Source organism: Amblyraja radiata, unplaced genomic scaffold (assembly GCF_010909765.2).
Source record: "Amblyraja radiata isolate CabotCenter1 unplaced genomic scaffold, sAmbRad1.1.pri S135, whole genome shotgun sequence".
NCBI lineage: Eukaryota > Metazoa > Chordata > Chondrichthyes > Rajiformes > Rajidae > Amblyraja > Amblyraja radiata.
The window spans coordinates 153,797-176,183 of NW_022630121.1; the positions used below are offsets into that span (position 1 = coordinate 153,797).

General features: G+C 45.3%; 1 protein-coding gene across 1 annotated transcript in view; it reads right to left on the reverse strand.

Annotated features, from left to right (window-relative positions):
• The window catches only part of LOC116969247 (angiopoietin-2-like), a 71,663-nt gene that overhangs the window by 34,149 nt on the left and 15,127 nt on the right, over nucleotides 1-22,387 (reverse strand). The window contains exons 2-3 of the mRNA XM_033016137.1: nucleotides 22,086-22,207; nucleotides 14,701-14,879 (exon numbers count right to left, since the gene is read on the reverse strand). Coding sequence (XP_032872028.1) covers nucleotides 14,701-14,879; nucleotides 22,086-22,207 — 301 coding nt within the window. The remainder of the gene's footprint in view (nucleotides 1-14,700; nucleotides 14,880-22,085; nucleotides 22,208-22,387) is intronic.

Consider the following 22,387-nt stretch of genomic DNA (forward strand, 5'->3'; position numbering starts at 1 on the left):
TGGATTTACAAAGGGGAAATCATGCTTGACTAATCTTCTGGAATTTTTTGAGGATGTAACTAGGAAAATGGACAAGGGAGAGCCAGTGGATGTAGTGTACCTGGACTTTCAGAAAGCATTTGATAAGGTCCCACATAGGAGATTAGTGGGCAAAATTAGGGCACTAAATTGTATTGGTGGTTGAGTGCTGACATGGATAGAAAATTGGTTGGCAGACAGGAAACAAAGAGTAAGGATTAATGGGTCCCTTTCAGAATGGCAGGCAGTGACTAGTGAGGTACCGCAAGGCTCGGTGCTGGGACCACAGCTATCTACTATATATTAATTATTTAAATGAAGGGATTACAAGGAACATTAGCAAATTTGCGGATAACACAGCTGGGTGGCAGAGTGAACTGTGAGGAGGATGCTATGAGAATGCAGGGTGACTTGGGCAGGTTGGGTGAGTGGGCAGATGCATGGCAGATGCAGTTTAATGTGGATAAATGTGAGGTTATCCACTTTGGTAGCAAAAATAGGAAGGAAGATTATTATTTAAATGGTGTCAAGTTGGTAAAACGGGAAGAACAATGGGATCTGAGGCTGGAAGGCCGGAAGGCGGAGTAGATCTTGGAGGTTGCCGGGAGGGAGGCTGTGAAAAGTGGGCTTCATATTTATTTAACCTGGGGGCAGCTTTCAAGTGACAGTCGGGTGTGGGAGTAGGAAGGAGGGAGACACTGTGTGAGAGAGACAGGCGGACAGAGACGGAGACGGACACGGAGGGGGAGAGAGAGAGAGGGAGAGACGGTGAGAGAGAAAGAGAGAGACTGAGAGAGAAAGAGAGAGAGACTGAGGGAGAAAGAGAGAGACTGAGGGAGAAAGAGAGAGACTGAGAGGGAAAGAGAAATAATTTAGGTGTATTAGTATCATGTGCACCGAGGTGCAGTGGAAAACTTTTTATGAGGAGAGAAAGTGTGAGTGAGGGAGAGGGAAAGGGAGGCGAATCAAAGGGAGGGGGGAAGTCAGAGGGAGGAGGAAGAATATCGCAAGGGGCACGAAGCGGAGGGGCTCTCGAGAGCGTGGCGGAATTCTAGAGGCCCATGGCTTCAGGGAGTGGTGGGGCTGAGGGTGATGGGTGGCAGATTGTAGGTAAGGTAAAGGGGGGCTCTAAGAGAGAGGCATCGAGCGAAAGACCCGAAATGTCAGGAGACGAAGGAAGTAAAGTTAGGAGAACTAGAATTATTGAAGAATTCGTCGTGCTGTTTAAAGTTAAAGGAACAAATCAAGGAGATGCAGGATTTAGAGCAGTGAATCCATTAAAAATTACCACCGCTTTGGAGAGCCAGATAGGCAGGGACTTTCAGGCCAAGATTCTGTATAATGGGATGTTAAGAGTTTGTTACAAAGACAGAAAACAGTTTAATGATGCTAGGGGTGTGGGGAAATTGGTGGTCAAGGTGGAGAGTTTGGTCCCTAGAGGAAGACAGCAGGGAATAAAGGGAGTGGTGTATGGGATGTATGATGGCTTGTCTGAGAAGGAGATCTTAGAAGACGTTAAGGGGGCCCAGGTAATTGATGTTGTGAGATTTAAGAGTAGGAATGGAGTCAGGGACCCGCCGGTCCTGCTTACGTTCAAAGATGGAGTACTGCCACAGAGAGTGTTTCTTGGGAGTATGGCGTATCAAGTGAGGGAGTACATTAAACCACCGTTGTGCTGCTATAACTGTCAGAGGTTTGGACATGTTGCTGGGTCTTGTCGGGGTAAAAGAAAGTGCGCAAAGTGCGGTGGAGATTCTTGCAATACAAAATTGCAAGGCAGAGGTGATGAAGCCGAATTTTAGTTAAAAATATAAGAAGATATTAAATTGGCTTCTGGGCTAGCTTACAGCTTATATTTAGTCTCAAATTAGGCTTGCCTCAGGTTGCGGTGTGTGAGATAATAAATCCTATAACATTGTCTCCCAAATGACAAGCAGAGAGGAGAAGCTAGAGAGATCTCTTTGAGATAAGATGTCGTAAACCAAATGGCCAATGTTTATGAGGGACCAAGTGACTCGAGAGAGGAACCAGGGAAGTAGAAAGATAAGAGGCCGTAAACCAAGTGTCCTATGTTTATGAGGGACCAAGTGACAGAGGAAGCAGCGAAAGAGCTAGGGTGATCTCTTTGAAGATAAAATGACCTAAACCAAATGGCCAATGCTTTTAGTATATCTTGTACCATGTAAACAAAATGCCTTTGATGTGATGCATTCTGTGGAAACCTTTTGCTGTACCTCTGACCATGACTAATGTCTGTGGAATGTGCTAAGGGGACAAAAAAAACTATTTAATGCAATGTAATTCTGTTGTTCAGAGAAGTGGACCGAGGACAGTCGAGTGTCTGTATCGGTCACTTAGCTGGAATTCTCGCTCCCTTCCATCGGCCGATGTTAAGTAAAGTTTTGAACTGGTCTACCAAACAGTTTGTGTGGTGTCTGTTTATTAAGAAGCGAACCTGTTTAGTTGTTAAGAAAAGTAGCTTTTTCAGAGGCTCCTAAGTGCCCTAACTGTGATGGGGATCATGCAGCAGGGTTTCATGGTTGTGAGCGCTTTGTTCAGGCGAAGCGAGTGCAGGAAGTGAAGGATCAGAACAATGTGTCATATGCAGAGGCAGCTCAAAGGATGGCTAGAGAACGCGGAGATGTGAGCGCTGGGACTAGAGTGGTGCTAGGAAGCCAGATCACTGTGCCAAACTTGCCGTCGGCTTTTCCATCTGACATGTTGATTTTTAATAAGGAGTCATTTCTGTCTTTTGTTTCTGATGTGCTGGTAGGAGCTAAGAAAGCAGCTAACCGGTCAGATATCATCAGGTTAGTGGTGGGGGCAGCTGAAAGGTTCCTCAGTGTAAAGCAGTTGCCAGAAAAGTTGCATCAATACATGACGGAGAGTCAGTGTATGGAGAGGTCACAGTTGTCGAGAGCTAGCAGTATGGAGTATGTCAGTGAGGTGGATGATGGTGATCCTCATTAACACCATAATGTTTTATATACTTCAATGGAACGCCCGGAGTCTGATTGGAAATAGTCAAGAGTTAAAGAGATTTGTTGATGAATTTAAAGAAGCACCAGAATTAATATGTATCCAAGAGACATGGTTAAAGCCCTGTCTAGATTTTGTAATCCCAGGTTATGAATGTGTGCGATTAGATAGGTCTGATGGATCAGGTGGGGGTTGTGCAACTTTTGTTAAGACTGGGTTGCAGTATAGGAAAGTTGACATTAATTCTAATCTTGAGGTTTTGGCTGTGGAGGTTTGGAGCAGCCAGAATTCTATCACTGTGATAAATTATTATAACCCCTGTCAACCCTTGATATTGTCAGATGTTGATGAGATAATGGAGAAGGTAAGGTGTCCTGTTATATGGATTGGAGACTTTAATGCGCATAATCCTTTATGGGGTAGTGATCACAGGGATAAAAATGGTGTTATTGTTGAAGAATTTCTAGACAAGTATGAGTTGGTATTGTTAAATGATGGAAGGCCGTTTAGGTATAATATTGTGAGAAACACCTGCAGCCACATAGATTTATCAATTGCTTCATCAAATTTAGCAAGAATTGGTGAATGGGATGTAATGGCTAGATATACATTGGGCAGTGATCATTATCCAATTTTATGTAGGTTTGGTAGGGATTTGAGGAGAGAAGTGGTAAAGAAAGTCCCTAGATATAACTTTTCTCAGGCCAAATGGGATAAATTCCAAGAGAAGGCTCAAAGTTTAGTTGGAGAGGTTAATAGTGAGGGTTCTGTAGATAGTTGGAATACTTCCATTAGTCTCATGATTCATGAGGCAGCTTGTTGTACTATTCCTGTGAAGCAGGAACCTAGGTCCCGTATGTCTGTTCCTTGGTGCAATAAAGAATGTGATGAAGCTGTAAGGAATAGGAATATAGCCTATCGAAAATTAAGAAAGTATCCAATTTTGGTCAATGCAATGGAGTACAAGCGGCTAAGGGCAGTAGCAAGACGAGTTGTAAAGGATGCAAAGAGGAATAGTTGGAGGAAGTTTTGTGGTACGCTAGGCCCGGAAACTCTAGAAAGGCATTTGTGATCAGCTGTGCGTAGAATGTCAGGAGTATATAAAAGAAGTCTGTTACCAGTGTTGCAGAAGGGTGAGGTGGTAGCAGTCTCCAATAAGGAAAAAGCAGACATGTGTGTTGACAGTTTTCAAGCAGTGCATAGATCAGAGAGCATGTGAGTGGAGAGGTGTAGAAAGAGAACTGAGCTGATGGCAGTTAATCAGTGGAAGCTGGAGAGGAGTTTAGTAAATGATAATACCTTTAATCTGTTTTTTACCATAAAAGAGTTGAAGGATGCAATTATGTCTGGGGCAAATACCACCCCGGGGAGAGATAGGTTGTCGTATGAGTTATTTAAACATCTGGATGATACTGTACTTGATGAAATCTTAGCTTTGTTTAATACTGTGTGGGCAGAGGGTTATTTACCAAAGGAATGGAAACATGCAGTCGTGGTCCTTATTTTAAAACCAGGCAAAGAGGCATCTGACCCTAGTTCATATCGCCCTATAGCGCTCACAGCAGTGCTCTGTAAAATTATGGAGAGGATGGTAACCAACAGACTAGTTTATTTTTTAGAAACCAGAGGACTATTTGTTGATGTACAGAATGGCTTTAGGAATGGAAGGTCTACAATGGAGTCTGTATCAGTTTTGGATCAGGATATTAAAAGGGCATTTAGAAGCAAGGAAACAGTAGTGATATTGAGAAGGCATATGATTCTTTGTGGAAGGAGGGATTAATGATTAAAATTTTTGACTTGGGAGTCAGGGGACGAATGTTCAACTGGATTAAGGATTTTTTATTGAATAGAACAATACAAGTAATGGTTGGTAGTGTCAGCTCAGAGACTGTAGAAATAGAGAATGGAACCCCGCAGGGAAGTGTTATCAATCCAGTTTTATTTAATATCATGATAAACGACATATTTTGTAAATTATAGAGAGGATTTGGTCTGTCTTTGTTTGCAGATGACGGGGCCATCTGGAAAAGAGGTCGTAATGTAGAGTTTGTTTTAAAACAGATTCAAAGAGTGTTAGTGTCTGTAGAGGAATGGGGGAACACATGGGGCTTTAAAATCTCTGCCTCTAAGACTAAATATATGGTATTTGGTTTTAAAAGAAAGTTACCTAAGTTAGGGCTGTATATGTATGGGTCTCTATTGGAGAAGGTAAAGGTTTTTAAGTTTTTGGGTGTTTGGTTTGAAGAGCGTATGACTTGGGCTGTGCATGTAGGTAAAATTGTGTTGAAGTGTGAAAAAGTTCTGAATGTTATGAGAAGTCTGGTTGGGTGTGAGTGGGGGGCCAACAGGGAGACAATGCTGCTAATTTATCAGGCCATGATCAGATCTTCTCTTGACTATGGGTGTTTTGTGTATGGGTCTGCGTCTAAAACTGTTCTGGCTAGGCTAGATGTGTTGCAGGCAAAGGCTTTGAGGCTTTGCTGTGGAGCCTTCAGGACTTCCCCAGTCCCTGCCCTGATTGTTGAAATGGGAGAAATGCCCTTATGGTTAAGGCGCATTAAGCTAGGGTTACATTACTGGGCTAAACTTTGTGGGTGTAATGATACCTTCCCAGCAAGGTGTTTGTTGCAAGAGGTTGATGATGGTAACAAATATAACACATTTTTTGTCATTATAAATCAGTGGGCTAGGAAGCTGGGTTTGGAACAAGGGGGTATTATAGAGCATACAATAAGGCTACCTGTGCCCTATTGGGTTCTTCCTGAACTGTTTATTGAGCTTGCTTTTCTTCAGGAAAAAGATAAGCGCGAGGTGACTCCAAGAATAGTGGAATATCTTAATTCAATCAGTGAGAGCACATTGATTGTTTTTACAGATGGATCTAAAGATCCAGTTAGTGGGAGAGCTGGGTTTGGAGTGTATGTGGAGCAGCTTGGGTTGAAGATTGGCCGGCGCATTTCTGATGGAAGCTCTGTTCTCACGACTGAATTAATGGCAATTCAATGGGCTCTATGGTGAATTGAGGAAGCCAGTTTTAGAGAAGTCATTATCTGTTCTGATTCTGCAGCTGCTCTTGAAACTTTAAGAGTAGGGAAATCTAAAGCTCGTCCTGACATTCTAAATGAAATCTTGAGTGTGTTTTCTAGAATTGGGTTTGCGTGTAACATCACTTTTTGCTGGGTTCCCGGGCATGCTGGGGTGAGGGGGAATGAGCAGGTGGACCTCATAGCAAAGGAGAGTTTAAGAAGAGAAATAGATATCCATGTATCATTGGGGAGAGTGGAACTGAGAGAAATAATTAAAGCGGGCTTAACAAAAGAATGGCAGAGAGGATGGGAAATGGAAGTCAGGGGTAGACACTACTTTTCTATACAATCTGAAGTTAGGAAAATATGTTTCTGTACATCTCTGTCCCGTAGGGACTCAGTTAAACTGTGTAGATTGAGGTTGGGACACTGTGGGTTAAATTACTATTTGTGCATTGTAGGGAAACATGTTTCTGGCTTGTGTGAATGTGGGAGTAATGAGACAGTTAAGCATGTTTTCCTAGAATGTTAAAAGTACAGGGTAGAAAGAAAAGTATTGTTTGTTAGACTGACAGGACTTGGAGTTGAGGCTTTTTCTGTTTTATCTCTGTTTGGACACAGTGAGAAACATCAACTGATATCCAGGGCTGTTCTTCAATTCCTGCAAGTTACAGGACTGTATGTAAGAATTTAGTTCAAACTTTGACCTGTGGAGGGCAGTAATACGCTTAGCAGCGTCTACACTGCCGGAATCCTACAAGAAGAAGGAGTAGAACAACGGGATCTGGGGGACCTTGTTTATCGGTCAATGAAAGTAAGCATGCAGGTACAGCAGAATGCGAATGGCATGTTGGCCTTCATAACAAGAGGAGTTGAGTATAGGAGCAAAGAAGACCTTCTGCAGTTCTACAGGGCCCTAGTGAGACCACAACTGGAGTATTGTGTGCAGTTTTGGTCTCCAAATTTGAGGAAGGGCATTCTTGCTATTGAGGGAGTGCAGCGTAGGTTCACAAGGTTAATTCCCGGGATGGCGGGACTGTCATATGCTGAGAGAATGGAGCGGCTGGGCTTGTATACTCTGGAATTTAGAAGGATGAGAAGGGATTTTATTGAAACATATAAGATTACTAGACTAAGTCCCAGATTACTAGACTAAGATTACTAGACTATTCTGGAGAGCTAGTATGGGTGTTGTGGGCTGAAGGGACAGGTTTCCAGAGGGCTAGTATGGACATTGTGGGCCAAATGGATTCTTGGGGTGGCAGCTCAGTCACTCAAGCCTGATGCGCTGGCAGCTTAGTCACGGCTGGTGGGCTGCCAGTTGACTCACGGCTATTCCTTGATATTCTCTTACAAGCAGTGTGCAAGGCCACCAAATTCAAGTGCAGTTTCATACCACTTCAAGTAGGTGCAAGGCCACCAAATTCAGGTGCAGTTTCCTACCACTTGAAGCAGGGTGCAAGGCCACCGAATTCAAGTACAGTTTCCGACCACTTCAAGCAGGGTGTAAGGCCACCAAATTCAAGTGCAGTTTCATACCACTTCAAGCAGGGTGCAAGGCCACCAAATCCAAGTGCAGTTTCATACCACCTCAAGCAGGGTGCAAGGCCACCAAATTCAAATGCAGTTTCATACCATTTCATGCAGGGTGCAAGGCCACCACATTCAATTGCATTTTCATACCATTTAAGCAGGGTGAAACCACCATAACATCACCATAAAACCACACAAAACATCACACTCACAGTTCAGTAGACATTCAGTGTGTTCAGTTGATTCACAGCTCAGACAGTCGTGACCTCTCCCTCCCCCATCTTGCAGAGACTGAGCCACACCCACACTTCCGAGTTTTATAATCCCTCCCCCCTCCCACCGGAAGGGGCATGGTCTTCATGGCGCGATTGACAGGAGAGATTCTCAAAATGTTTTAAACACAATTATTTTTAATTCATGTGAAAAATCCTCTGCCCCTGATCAGCGGAGGTGGACTGAGTAAGATGGCCAAAAATCACCGCCGTAAGTGGTAGCGTTTTATCTAAAATCAATATAGAGTGCAAACAGGAAGTTGTCAAGTTTCCACCACCAACAGCCATTTGCAGTGCTTCACTTCGAACCAGCCACCACCAACAGCCATTTGCAGTGCTTCATGGAAACATGGAAACATAGAAACATAGTAAATAGGTGCAGGAGTAGGCAATTCGGCCCTTCGAGCCTGCACCACCATTCAATATGATCATGGCAGATCATCCAACTCAGTATCCTGTACCTGCCAGTGCCTCCATAACCCCTGATCCCTTTAGCCACAAGGGCCACATCTAACTCCCTCTTAAATATAGCCAATTAACTGGCCTCAACTACATTCTGGCAGAGAATTCCACAGATTCACCACTCTCTGTGTGAAAAATGTTTTTCTCATCTCAGTCATAAAAGACTTCCCCCTTATCCTTAAACTGTGAGACCCCTTGTTCTGGACTTCCCCAACATCTGGAACAATCTTCCCGCATCTAGCCTGTCCAACGCCTTAAGAATTGTGTACGTTTCTGTAAGATCCCCCTCTAAATTCAATCAATCAATCAATCAATCAATCAATCAATCAACCTTTATTGTCATCTTGCAAGCAACAGTTGTACAGTGCAAAATTCTAGCAAGTACAAGCCGAGTCTATCCAGTCTTTCTTCATATGAAAGTCCTGCCATCCCAGTAAACAGTCTGGTGAACCTTCTCTGCACACCCTCTATGGCAAGAATGTCTTTCCTCAGATTAGGAGACCAAAACTGTAAACAATACTCCAGGTGTGGTCTCACCAAGGCCCTGTACAACTGCAGTAGAACCTCCCTGCTCCTATACAGAAATCCTTTTACTATGAATGCTAACATAGCATTTGCTTTCTTCACTGCCTGCTGCACCTGCATGCCTACTTTCAATGACTGGTGTACCATGACACCCAGGTCTCGTTGCATCTCCCCTTTTCCTAATCGGCCACCATTCAGATAATAGTTTACTTTCCTGTTCTTGCCACCAAATAGTCTACTTTCTTGTTCTTATCCACATTATACTGCATCTGCCATGCATTTGCCCACTCACCCAACCTATCCAAGTCATCTTGCAGCCTCCTAGCATCCTCCTCACAGCTAACACTGCCCCCCAGCTTCGTGTCATCCGCAAACTTGGAGATGTTGCATTCAATTCCCTCGTCCAAATCATTAATATATATTGTAAATAGCTGGGGTCCCAGCACTGAGCCTTGCGGTACCCCACTACTCACTGCCTGCCATTCTGAAAAGGACCCGTTTACTCCTACTCTTTGCTTCCTGTCTGCCAGCCAATTCTCTATCCACATCAATACCGAATCCCCAATACCGTGTGCTTTAAGTTTGCATACTAATCTCTTGTGGGACCTTGTCAAAAGCCTTCTGAAAGTCCAGATATTACACATCCACTGGTTCTCCCTTATCCACTCTACTAGTTACATCCTCGAAAAATTCTATAAGATTCGTCAGACATAATTTACCTTTCATAAATCCATGCTGACTTTGTCCAATGATTTCACCACTTTCCAAATATGCTGCTATCCCATCTTTAATAACTGACTCTAGCATTTTCCCCACTACCGATGTTAGACTAACTGGTCTGTAATTCTGCGTTTTCTCTCTCCCTCCCTTTTTAAAAAGTGGGGTTACATTAGCTACCCTCCAATCCTCAGGAACTACTCCAGAATCTAAAGAGTTTTGAAAAATTATCACTAATGCATCCACTCTTTCTGGGGCTACTTCCTTAAGTACTCTGGGATGCAGCCTATCTGGCCCTGGGGATATATCGGCCTTTAATCTGTTCAATTCACCTAACACCACTTCCCGACAAACCTGGATTTCACTCAGTTCCTCCATCTCATTTGACCCCCTGCTATTTCCGGCAGATTATTTATGTCTTCCTCAGTGAAGACAGAACCAAACAGAACCAAAGTAGTTATTCAGTTGGTCTTCTTCCCCATGATCAATTCGCCTGTTTCTGACTGCAAGGGACCTACATTTGTTTTAACTAATCTTTTTCTCTTCACATATCTATAAAAACTTTTGCAGTCAGTTTTTATGTTCCCTGCCAGTTTTCTTTCATAATCTATTTTCCCTTTCCTAATTAAGCCCTTTGTCCTCCTCTGCTGGACTCTGAATTTATCCCAGTCCTCTGGTAGGCTGCTTTTTCTGGCTAATTTGTATGCTTCATCTTTTGTTTTGATACTATCCCTGATTTCCCTTGTTATCCACGGATGCACTACCTTCCCTGATTTATTATTTTGCCAAACTGGGATGAACAATTGTTGTAGTTCATCCATGCAGTCTTTAAATGCCTTCCATTGCATATCCAACGTCAACCCTTTAAGAATCACTTAAAAGCTTCACTTCAAACCAACCACATTTTCATTTTCAAACCACATTAAGGGGACTCAAGGTCAGTAAAACCACACTCACAGTTTAGTAGACATGTGTTCAGTGTTATTCACAGTTCAGATTGAGAGACATGACCCTCTCGCTCCCCCATCTTGCAGATACTGACTGAGGCACTCAACACTTCCGGGTTTTATAGTCCCTCCAGAAGGGGCGTGGCCTTCAGGAGAGAGAATCTCAACATTTTATAAACACTAATAACTCTTTTATTTTTCATCGATGGGAAAACTCCTCTTATCCTGCACAACGGAGGGGGGCTCTGAGTAAGATGGCCAAAAATCACAGCCGTAAGTGGCAGCTTTTTTTCTAAAATCAATATACAGAACAACAGGAAGTGGCCAAGATCAGACTTTTAGTAATATAGATCAAGGGTTTGGACATGCTAGAGGCAGGAAACATGTTCCCAATGTTGCGGGAGTCTAGAACCAGGGACCACAGTTTAAGAATAAGGAGTAAGCCATTTAGAACGAAGATGAGGAAACACTTTAATCACAGAGAGTTGTGAGTCTGTGGAATTCTCTGCCTCAAAGGCCAGATCTCTGGATGTTTTCAAGAGAGACCAAGATAGGGCTCTTAAAGATAGCAGAGTCAGGGGATACGGGGAGCAGGCAGGAATGGAGTATTGATTGTGGATGATCAGCCATGATCACATTGAATGGCGGAGCTGGCTTGAAGGGCCGAATGGCCTACTCCTGCACCGATTGTCTATTGTCTGTTGTTTATTGGTTAGTTATGAAGCACCAGTTTCCCAGGAAAACGAATTTTAAGTGATGAAAACATTGATTTAAAACACCTGTTAGGCTGGGAATCTATTCAGGAATCAAAACCATATTGCTATCCACCTGCATCTGTATATATGACATGACAAAAACGGCATAGCTTGCTCAGTGTGCCCTGGCCTATGTGATCTCCCAATTGCCAAACACTTTAACTCTCTTTTCCATTTCAACACTGGCCTTTCTGTCCTGGGCCTCATCCATTGTCAGAGTGACTTTCTAAATGGAGGAACAGCATCTCATATTTCACTTGGGCAGCTCACAAACCAACGGTATGAATACTGATTTCTCTAATCATCTATAATATAAAACTCTGTGTGTGGGTATGTGTGTGTGTGTCATTTTGTGTGTGTGTCACATCTTCTCGAAAACCCGATGCGATAACGGTGAAATCTTTACATATTCCGGTAGAGATTTGCCTCATGATTTCAAAAATCCCCTCATCTGTAAATTTGATTCATTATTTCCTGAGTTTTTTACTACAATTGTTCACCAATCTGACATATTTTTCAAATCTAACTGCTGAAGCGAGCTGATGACGCCCCCCCCCCCTCGATTCACAGTCATTTTGTCGCCTCCCGACTCGCTGTGCTGTCGACTAGCACTCGCCCGGCCGTCCACAGCACAGCGCAGCGCCCAGCCCTGCCGACAGCCCAGCAGCTCAACACTAAGTACATTGACGCCTCGGCTCCCGCAGTGCCCTGCCCCGCCCACAGCCCAAACGCTAAACAAGAAGTATGCTCGTGCTTCGGCTCGGGTTCTAAAACATGGCGAGGGCAGCAGGCGTTATCGTCGCGCGGGCACAGGGCAGCACGGTGGGAAAGTGGTCCTGGCAGCCATTACTCCCTCTGGGAGAGGCCGTCTATGGAGGCCTGCGATTCCTCCATTGATCGCAGGGGCACGGGGAATCGTGACGCCTTTTCCTCGCTGGTGATCTTGATCCCACCTGGCTGTCACGGGGGACGACCTCTCCATCTCCCCCGCCCAATCGTCTGTCACGCAGCTGGGTGATCTTTCCCTCATGGAAGCCACGATTGACCGTCCGCCCGTTCAAAAGACGCCGCAAATCGGAAACCCCAGATCCATAAGACAGCGGACACCCGGAAACCCCAGCTCCAAAAGGCAGCAAGCTCCCTCTCTGTGTCCCTCTCTCTGCCTCTGTGTCCCTCTCTGTGTGCCTCTGTGTCCCTCTCCGTGTGCCTCTGTGTCCCTCTCTGTGTGCCTCTGTGTCCCTCTCCGTGTGCCTCTGTGTCCCTCTCCGTGCCTCTGTGTCCCTCTCCGTGCCTCTGTGTCCCTCTCCGTGCCTCTGTGTCCATCTCTCTGCCTCTCTGTCCATCTCTCTGCCTCTGTGTCCCTCTCCGTGTGCCTCTGTGTCCATCTCTCTGCCTCTGTGTCCATCTCTCTGCCTCTGTGTCCCTCTCTCTGCCTCTGTCTCCCTCTCTGTGTGCCTCTGTGTCCTTCTCCGTGTGCCTCTGTGTCCATCTCTCTGCCTCTGTGTCCCTCTCCGTGCCTCTGTGTCCCTCTCTCTGCCTCTGTCTCCCTCTCTGTGTGCCTCTGTGTCCCTCTCCGTGTGCCTCTGTGTCCCTCTCTCTGCCTCTGTGTCCATCTCTCTGTGTGCCTCTGTGTCCCTCTCCGTGCCTCTGTGTCCCTCTCTGGGTTGCCTCTGTCTCCCCCCACTCTGCCTCTGCGTCCCTCTCTGTGCCTCTGTGTCCTTCTGTGTCATTCTCTGTGCCTCTGTGTCCCTTTCTGTGCCTCTGTGTCCCTCTCTCTCTATCCCCCTACCTCTCTAGCCGCCCCTGCGAGTTGGGGGCTATGCGTGAGTGGATAGGGTGGGGCATGGGGTAAAAGGAGTGAATGAATAATATTAATATATCAATTGTGGTGTTTAATGAGTGTGTGTGGGTGGTGGTTTGTGTGTGTGTGTGTGTGTGTGTGTGTGTGTGTGTGTGTGTGTGTGTGTGTGTGTGTGTGTGTGTGTGTGTGTGTGTGTGTGTGTGTGTGTGTGTGTGTGTGTGTGTTTGTGTGTGTGAGATGTTGGTTAGTGTGTGTGTGACGCCACAGGCCGTCCCCTCCCCGTCCCCTCCCCTCGCAACCGTGCATTGAGGGAACGGGACCTAATGGGTCCCACTTGCTTTAGTATCAACTATCCCTTGCATCCCCTCACTCTCCATCCCTCCCCCACCCTAGTCACATAGTTCCACTATCATCCTGTTGAGTTTCATTGTCCGTATAACTCCTTGTTACCTTGCCCACAGCCAACAAAGGCTCCACCTTTCCTTGATCATCTTCACTTTTTTGCATAACTTTCATTCATGTGTTCTATATATCACTGTCTATATCTCTTGTTTCCCTTTCCCCTGACTCTTTAAGGGTCTCGACCCAAAAAGTCACCCGTTCCTTTTCCCCGCAGATGCTGCCTTACTCCTGCTTTTGTCTATCTTTAGTTTAAACAAGCATCTAAAGTTCCTTCCCACATATAGCTGGACTTTATCCATTGTGCAATAAAATATAAATTTACAATTAAATCATCTGTACCGCCCTTTAAATAAAATTAAATAATAAAATATTATTACTTCATATTCATATTCTTGGCCAATGTTCCAGTAAAGGTTATATCCAGTGATGATATCTCTAGCGGCTAGGATACCTGAAGATTTGCTTGACTGCTTGCAACAGACATGATCTTCAGGAGTCTAATCAGCTCTCCATAATTGACAGGTATGCATTGGCCATGGGCTGGACGTGCCAAAATGATTTGTAAAATAGTTTACTCCAAACTCCATGTACAACACAAGTGGAGAGTCCTGTTGTGTTCAAGCCGGTGAATGAATTGTTTCTGTTCACCCTATTATTTTACTTTGTTTTTCTTCAGCTTAGGGCAGCACAATAGCGCAGTGGTAGAATTGCTGCCTTACAGCACCAGAGAGCCGGGTTCGATCCTGACTATGGGTGCTATCTGTACGGAGTTTGTACGTTCTCCCTGTGACCACATGGGTTTTCTCCAGGTGCTCCAGTTTCCTCCCACACTCCAAAGATGTACAGGTTTGCAGATTAATTGGCTTTGGTAAAATTGTAAGTTGTCCCTAGTGTGTAGAATAATGTTAGTGTGCGGGGATCGCTGGTCGACATGTACCTGGTGGACTCTGCGCAGTATCTCTAAAATCTATAAAGTCTGGGTGCAACTACAGAATGGCTAGGAGCACCAGGAGACAATGGCCCTGTCAAGTCAACATCAGATATGAGCCGGTGTCAGCATCTGCAGTGTATGAATAGCCTTGGTAATCATCTGGGGAAGAGGCTGAATATTATTCATGCTTTAATCTATGCAAAGAATGCCCATCAGCCCACTGATGTTTATGGAATGGAAACAAACTCGCTGCAGCACTGTGCATTTACCAGTTTGTTTCAAACAACTCTTGCGGCCCAGATAACTCTAATATTACAATAATGTTATACGGTCGTCTGACGTGGCGTGATCACTATTCCCCATGACGGTGCTCGGGTGCTTCTCCAGCTCACCAGTAATGGTGCTCTGCTTCAGCAGCAGCTCCAGCATCTCCAGCTTCTCCATCTTCATTGATTCCAGCTCAGATTCATGTTTGCCTTCCATTTCCAGGACTTTCTGCTCCAGAACGCTGAATGCAAGAAAACAACATGGAGAAATGAGAAATTAAAAAAAACCTTCATACTGATAATGTGTAGGTAAGAACTGCAGATGCTGGTTTAAATCGAAGGTAGACACAAAATGCTGGAGTAACTCAGCAGGACAGGCAGCATCTCTGGAGAGAAGGAATGGGTGATGTTTCGGGTCGAGACCCTTCTTCACACTGAAGTCTGAAGAAGAGTCTCGGCCCAAAACGTCGCCATTCCTACTCACCAGACATGCTGCCTGTCCCGCTGAGTTACTCCATCATTTTGTGTCTACCTTCATACTGATAACTTATCTAAGTAATTCTGGGCCTCCTACAATGTTCAAAGTTAAATCCCATGTTTGTGTCACTTTCCCCAGCAAGCATGGGATGGGATTTCTTTGAAGCTAATAAATAGTTTAAAGGGAGACTGGTAAATCAAATTATTTATTCCAAATAGGAAGAAAGATTCTAAGAGGTAAGAGGCAATAATGGCTGGTAAAGGAAGTCAAGGACAGTATAAAAATAAAAGAGAAATATAGTATAGCAAAGATGAGCGGGAAGCCAGAGGATTGGGCAACATTTAAAGAGCAACAGAAGATAACCAAAAAGGGGAGTTATACGGGGGGAAAAGATAAGGTACGAAGGTATGCTAGCCAAGAATATAAAGGAGGATAGTGAAAGCTTCTTTATGTATGTGATGAGGAAAAAAATAGTTAAGACAAATGTGGGTCCCTTGAAGACAGAAACAGGTGAGATGTGTGGGGCGGGGGTGTGTGTTAGGCGGGGAGGTGTGTGGGGCGGGGGTGTGTGTGGGGCGGGGGGGTGTGTGGGGCGGGGGTGTGTGTGGGGCGGGGGGGTGTGTGGGGCGGGGGGGTGTGTGGGGCGGGGGGGTGTGTGGGGACGGACGATTGTGGGGACAGACGATTGTGGGGGCGGGGTGGGGTTGAGGGGGCGAGGGGGTTGTGGGGGTTTGGGGATTGCATTGGGGGTGGGTTGTGGGGGCCAGGGAGGGTTGTGTGGGTGGGTTTGGGTCGGGGGATTGTGGGGGTGGGGGGTTTGTGGTGGTGGGGGGGGGGGTGTGTGAGGTCAGGGGATTGTGGGTGTGGGGGGGGGTGGTACGGGCGGGGGGGTGTAGAGATGGAGGGGTTGCGTGGGGAGGTTGTGGGAGGCGGTTTTGGTTGTGGGGGTGGGGGGTGATGGTGAGCGCGGGGGGATTGTGGGGGAGGGGGCTTGTGGGGGAGGGGGCAGTGAGCTCGGAGGAAAGACGGGGGAAGAGCCATGGGGGAGGGGAGCATCACGGGGGAGGAGCCAACGAGGGGAACCAGAGGGATATTAGCTGGAATTGGAGGTGTTATGGGGACTCACAGCGGGCGCTGGTCGCTGGTCGTTCTCCTCTGTCAGGAAGAGCGTCTCCACTTTCCGTTTGGCAACAATGAGTCCCCAACGCTGGGCTGCCACTTGGGGCGGGGCTGCTGCTTGGGGCGGGTCTGCTGCTTGTGACAGGGCTGCCACTTGGGGCTGGGCAGCTGCTTGGGTCGGGGCTGGTACTTGGGGCAGGGCTGCTTGGGGCGGTGCTGATTTGGGCAGGGCAGCTGCTGCTTGTGGCAGGGCTGCCACTTGGGGCTGGGCAGCTGCTTGGGGCGGGGCTGCTGCTTGGGGCTGGGCTGCTGCTAGGGGCGGGGCGGGGCTGGGCTGCTTCGGGTCCCTCCGAAAGTCCGGTTAGATACCTCCGCTGTCCACCCTCAGCTCCGATAAAGACGCGACGGCGCAGGAAGATGCGGACTGTCCCGGGGAGTGACAGGGGAAGTGACTAATCCGCGTGGAGCCGACTGGCAGGATTAGAGATCGATCTGCGCACGTGCGTTTAAAAAAAAAATTTAAACCTCACTAACATTTGCAATATTCAACCGATTGGAACAAAACTGGGTGCAATCGCTGCGCAGGAGAACGGTGAGAGAACTGGCGAAAAATCGCAGTGCTATCATTTTTGCGCAAATAGAAAGACCGCCAAACCGGAAGATAACATGATCAGAGTTTTAGTCATGTATAGATGAAATAGAGGCACATTTGGATAGCAGTAACAGGATCGGTCGGAGTCAGCATCGATTTACGAAGGGGAAATCATGCTTGACTAATCTTCTGGAATTTTTTGAGTATGTAACTAGGAAAATGTAAAAGGGAGAGCCAGTGGATGTAGTGTACCTGTAACTTTCAGAAACCGTTTGATAAGGTCCCACATAGGAGATTAGTGGGCAAAATTATAACACATGGGATTGGGGCTAGGGTGCTGACATGGATAGAAAATTGGTTGGCAGACAGGAAACAAAGAGTAGGGATTAACGAATCCCTTTCAGAATGGCAGGCAGTGATTAGTGGGGTACCGCAAGGCTCGGTGCTGGGACCGCAGCTATTTACAATATACATTAATGATTTCGATGAAGGGATTACAAGTAACATTAGTAAATTTGCAGATGACACAAAGCTGGGCGGCAGTGTGAACTGTGAGGAGGATGCAGGGTGACTTGGACAGATTGGGTGAGTGGGCAGATGCATGGCAGATGCAGTTTAATGTGGATAATTGTAAGGTTATCCACGTTGGTGGCAAAAACAGGAAGGCAGATTAGTACCTGAATGGTGTCAAGTTAGGAAACTGGGAAGTACAATGGGATTTGAGGGTCTTTGTTCATCAATCACTGAAAGTAAGCATGCAGGTACATCAGGCAGTGAAGAAAGCTAATGGCATGATGGCCTTCATAACAAGAGGAGTTGAGTATAGGAGCAAAGAGGTACTTCTGCAGTTGTACATGGCCCTAGTGAGACCACACCTGGAGTATTGTGTGCAGTTTTGGTCTCCAAATTTGAGGAAGTACATTCTTGCTATTGAGAGAGTGCAACGTAGGGTCACGAGGTTAATTCCCAGGATGGCTGGACTATAAAGAAGGACAGTAAAAGCTTCTTTAGATATGTTAAGGGATAAAGAGTAGCAAAGGTAAATGTGGGTCCCTTGAAGGCTGACACGGGTGATATTATTATGGGCAACAAGGAAATGGCAGAAGAGTTGAATAGGTACTTCGGATCTGACTTCACTAAGGAAGACACAAACAATCTCCCAGATGTACTGGAGGACAGAGGATCTAAGGGGGTAGAGGAACTGAAAGAAATTTTCATTAGGCGAGAAATAGTATTGGGTAGGCTAATGGGACTGAAGGATGATAAATCCCCTGGGCCTGATGGTCTGCATCCCAGGGTCCTCAGGGAGATGGCTCTAGAAATAGTGGACGCATTGGTGATCATTTTCCAATGTTCAATAGATTCAGGATCAGTTCCTGTGGATTGGAGGATAGCTAATGTTATCCCACTTTTCAAGAAAGGAGCGAGAGAGAAAACGGGGAATTACAGACCAGTTAGCCTGACTTCGGTGGTGGGAAAGATGCTGGAGTCAATTATTAAGGAGGTAATAATGGGGCATTTGGATAGCAGTAAAAGGATTAGTCCAAGTCAACATGGATTTATGAAAGGGAAATCATGCTTGACTAATCTACTGGAATTTTTTGAGGATGTGACAAGTAAAATGGATGAAGGGGTGCCAGTGGATGTAGTGTATCTAGACTTTCAGAAAGCCTTTGCTAAGGTCCCGCACGGAGACTGGTGACTAAAATTAGAGCACATGGTATTGGGGGTAGGGTGTTGACATGGATAGAAAATTGGTTGGCAGACCGGAAGCAAAGAGTAGGAGTGAACGGGTTCTTGTCAGAATGGCAAGCCGTGGCGAATGGAGTGCCGCAAAGCTCGGTGTTGGGGCCGCAACTGTTTACCATATATATTAATGATTTGGAAGAGGGAATTAGGAGCAACACTAGCAAGTTTGCAGATGACACAAAACTGGGTGGCGGTGTGAACTGTGAAGAGGATGTTAGGAGGTTACAGGGTGACCTGGACAGGTTGAGTGAGTGGGCAGATGCGTGGCAGATGCTGTATAATATAGATAAATGTGAGGTTATCCACTTTGGCGGCAAAAACAAGGGGGCAGATTATTATCTCAATGGGGTTAGGTTAGGTAAGGGGGAGATGCAGCGAGACCTGGGCGTCCTTGTACACCGGTCACTGAAAGTTGGCTTACAGGTACAGCAGGCAGTGAAGAAAGCTAATGGAATGTTGGCCTTCATAACAAGAGGATTTCTGTATAGGAGTAAAGAGGTTCTTCTGCAGTTATATATGGCTCTTGTGAGAACACATCTGGAGTATTGTGCACAGTTTTGGTCTCCTAATTTGAGGAAGGACATCCTTTTGATTGAGGCAGTGCAGCGTAGGTTCACGAGATTGATCCCTGGGATGGCGGGACTGTCATATGAGGAAAGATTGAAAAGACTAGGCTTTTATTCACTGGAGTTTAGAAGGATGAGGGGGATCTTATAGAAACATATAAAATTATAAAAGGACTGGAAAAGCTAGATGCATGAAAAATGTTCCCTATGTGGGGCGAGTCCAGAACCAGGGGCCACTGTCTTAGAATAAAGGGGAGGTCATTTAAGACTGAGGTGAGAAAAAACTTTTTCACCCAGAGTTGTGAATTTATGGAATTCCCTGCCACATAGGGCAGTGGAGGCCAAGTCACTGGATGGATTTAAGAGAGAGTTAGATAGAGCTCTTGGGGCTAGTGGAGTCAAGGGATATGGGGAGAAGGCACGCACGGGTTATTGATAGGTGACGATCAGCCATGATCACAATGAATGGCGGTGCTGGCTCGAAGGGCCGAATGGCCTCCTCCTGCACCTATTTTCTATGTTTCTATGTTTCTATGAATGTCATATGTTGAAAGAATGGAGCGACTGGGCTTGTGTACACTGGAAATTAAAAGCATGAGTGGGGATCTAATTAAAACATATAAAATGATTAAGGGATTGGACGCGCTAGATGCAGGAAACATATTCCCGATGTTGGTGGAGTACAGAACCAGGGGCCACAGTTTAAGAATAAGTGGTAAGCCATTTGAAAAGGAGATGAGGAAACACTTTTTCACCCAGAGAGTTGTGAATCTGTGGAAGATCTCTGCCTCAGAAAACAGTAGAGGCCAATTCTCTGGATGTTTTCGAGTTCTTAAAGATAGCAGAGTCAAGCGATATGGAGAGAAGGCAGGAACTGGGTACTGATTGTGGATGATCAGCCATGATCAGTGAATGGCGGTGCTGGCTCGAAGGGCTGAATGGCCTACTCCTGCACCTATTGTCTATAAGACTTCAACAACCAGAAATTGTTCTTTGATCACATTGCATTCTTATCATAAAAAACTGTTACTCTTTTTCAAAACCACACAAAGTGCTAGAGTAACTCAACGGATCAGGCAGCATCTCTGGAGAACATGAATAGGTTACATTTCACAGAGTGCTGGAGTAACTCAACGGGTCAGGCAACATCTCTGGAGAACATGAATAGGTGACATTTCACAGAGTGCTGGAGTAACTCAACGGGTCAGGCAGCATCTCTGGAGAACATGAATAGGTTACATTTCACAGAGTGCTGGAGTAACTCAACGGGTCAGGCAACATCTCTGGAGAACATGAATAGGTGACATTTCGGGTCTAGACCCAACTTCAGATGTTTTAGATTGTCAGGTAATATACAAGTGATCAATTTCTGAAAAAGCCATGGTGACATTGCAACGAAAGTAGCTCCATATCAAGTTTAGTATCACAGGATGAAGATATAAGCAATAGTGGGACCATGCGGTTTAAAAAAGGTTTTTAATGCATTTATGTTACAAAATAAATTGGGGCAGCACGGTAGAGTTGCTGCCTTACAGGGCCAGAGACCTGGGTTCAAAACTGACTATGGGTGCTGTCTGTATGGAGTTTGTACGTTTTCCCTGAGACTACGTGGGTTTTCTCCGGGTGCTCCGGTTTTGGTAATTTGTCTTCGGTAAAAATAGCAAATTGTCCCTAGAATGTCAGATAGTTCTAGTGTACGGGGATCGCTGGTTGGTGTGGACTCGGCGGGCACGAGGGCCTGTTTCCGCACTGTATCACTAAACTAAACTAAACTAAATTAGTATATAGCGTATATGGGAGAAAGATAATCTCCAGAGGAATACCTTTGAATGCATTTTGTTGTACGGGTCACTGCCCATGTAGTAATCGCCGTTAGAAAGTGGATACCACTGTGTTGAACCACTGTGGTTGGTATAATGTACAGCAATGTGTACATTTGCCCAGGCATTTCAAATGGAAGATTAAAAAACTCAGATAGTTGCAGGAACAGATTCACTGATAGGCCGGAACAGGTAAGAACAGCGATTCCTTCATCTGAAGGAGATATTAACCAGATGAACAATACTATTGGATTGATCATGGTCATCAGTTTCATGGCCATCATTACTGATAGCAATTTACCTTTTTTTAAATCGGTTTTGCTTTTATGAATATAAATTCTCCAACTGCCATGATGAGGTTTCAACATACACCTACAAATGTTTAGTCCAGCTTCTGGGTGACTAATTTGAGAACTTAACCATTGCACTATCACTGTGATGAAGCAGGGAGATTTTGAATGTAATATGGTTGGTCACGGAGGTCTGGAGTGACAGCTATGATTTTATTAAGGACAAACCGGGGAAACTGGACATTTGAACTCAGTATTTCTGGCATTGTTTGGTTTGTTCTCCAAATGTTATTCTTGATTCAAATGAGTTTAAAAACTGTTATCCTTTATTTAAGATTATCCAAAATAATATTTTGCTAATAGGACAGGAGAATGAGTGCTTACATTTTCAAAGACCCAATCCAAAGGCTTCTGCTTGGTCCTAGATGATATCAATGTCTATTGGAACTGCCTAGGGATGTTGTGCTTTAGAAAGCAATGCTGTTGTGGACAATCTTTCATTCAGCTTATGACTGATCTATACTTCAACTTCATTACCAGGCTTCAATCCGAGTGTCCCGATACCTGCACCATGCAATTTATACATCTCAGTCATGATCATTTAAGTATTCTAGCTCTGAATAATTTGATGAGAGAAATCAATTTTTAAACAACCTTTTGGGTGGCAGTCATGCTGCCAGAATGCCTTAGTTTTTACTGCTGTGGCATTTGAAGTCACAGAATGAAAACAAGCTCCAAGAATAAGTCCTTGTGTCTTTTGTTGCATATTTCAACAGTTGCGTGACAGTGCAAGTCTTTAGCTGTTTCAATAACACCACCCGCATTTAAACATACCTGTTCTTTTCTTGGAGATTAGTAATTTCCAGGTTCTGCACCATGATCTGTTTCTCCAGTTTGTTGATTGACAGCGAGTTCTCTAGCAGCTGTATTTCAAGGCGTAATGTTTGGTTCAGAACCTAAAAGCAACACAAATTATCCATCAGAACAAAGTCCTTTCTTCAGAAGTGATAGGAGCAGAATTAGGCCATTTGGCCCATCATGTCTACTCCACCACTCAAACATGGCTGATCTATCTCTCCCTCCTAACCCCATTCCCCTGCCTTCTCCCCATAACCCCTGACACCCGCACTAATCAA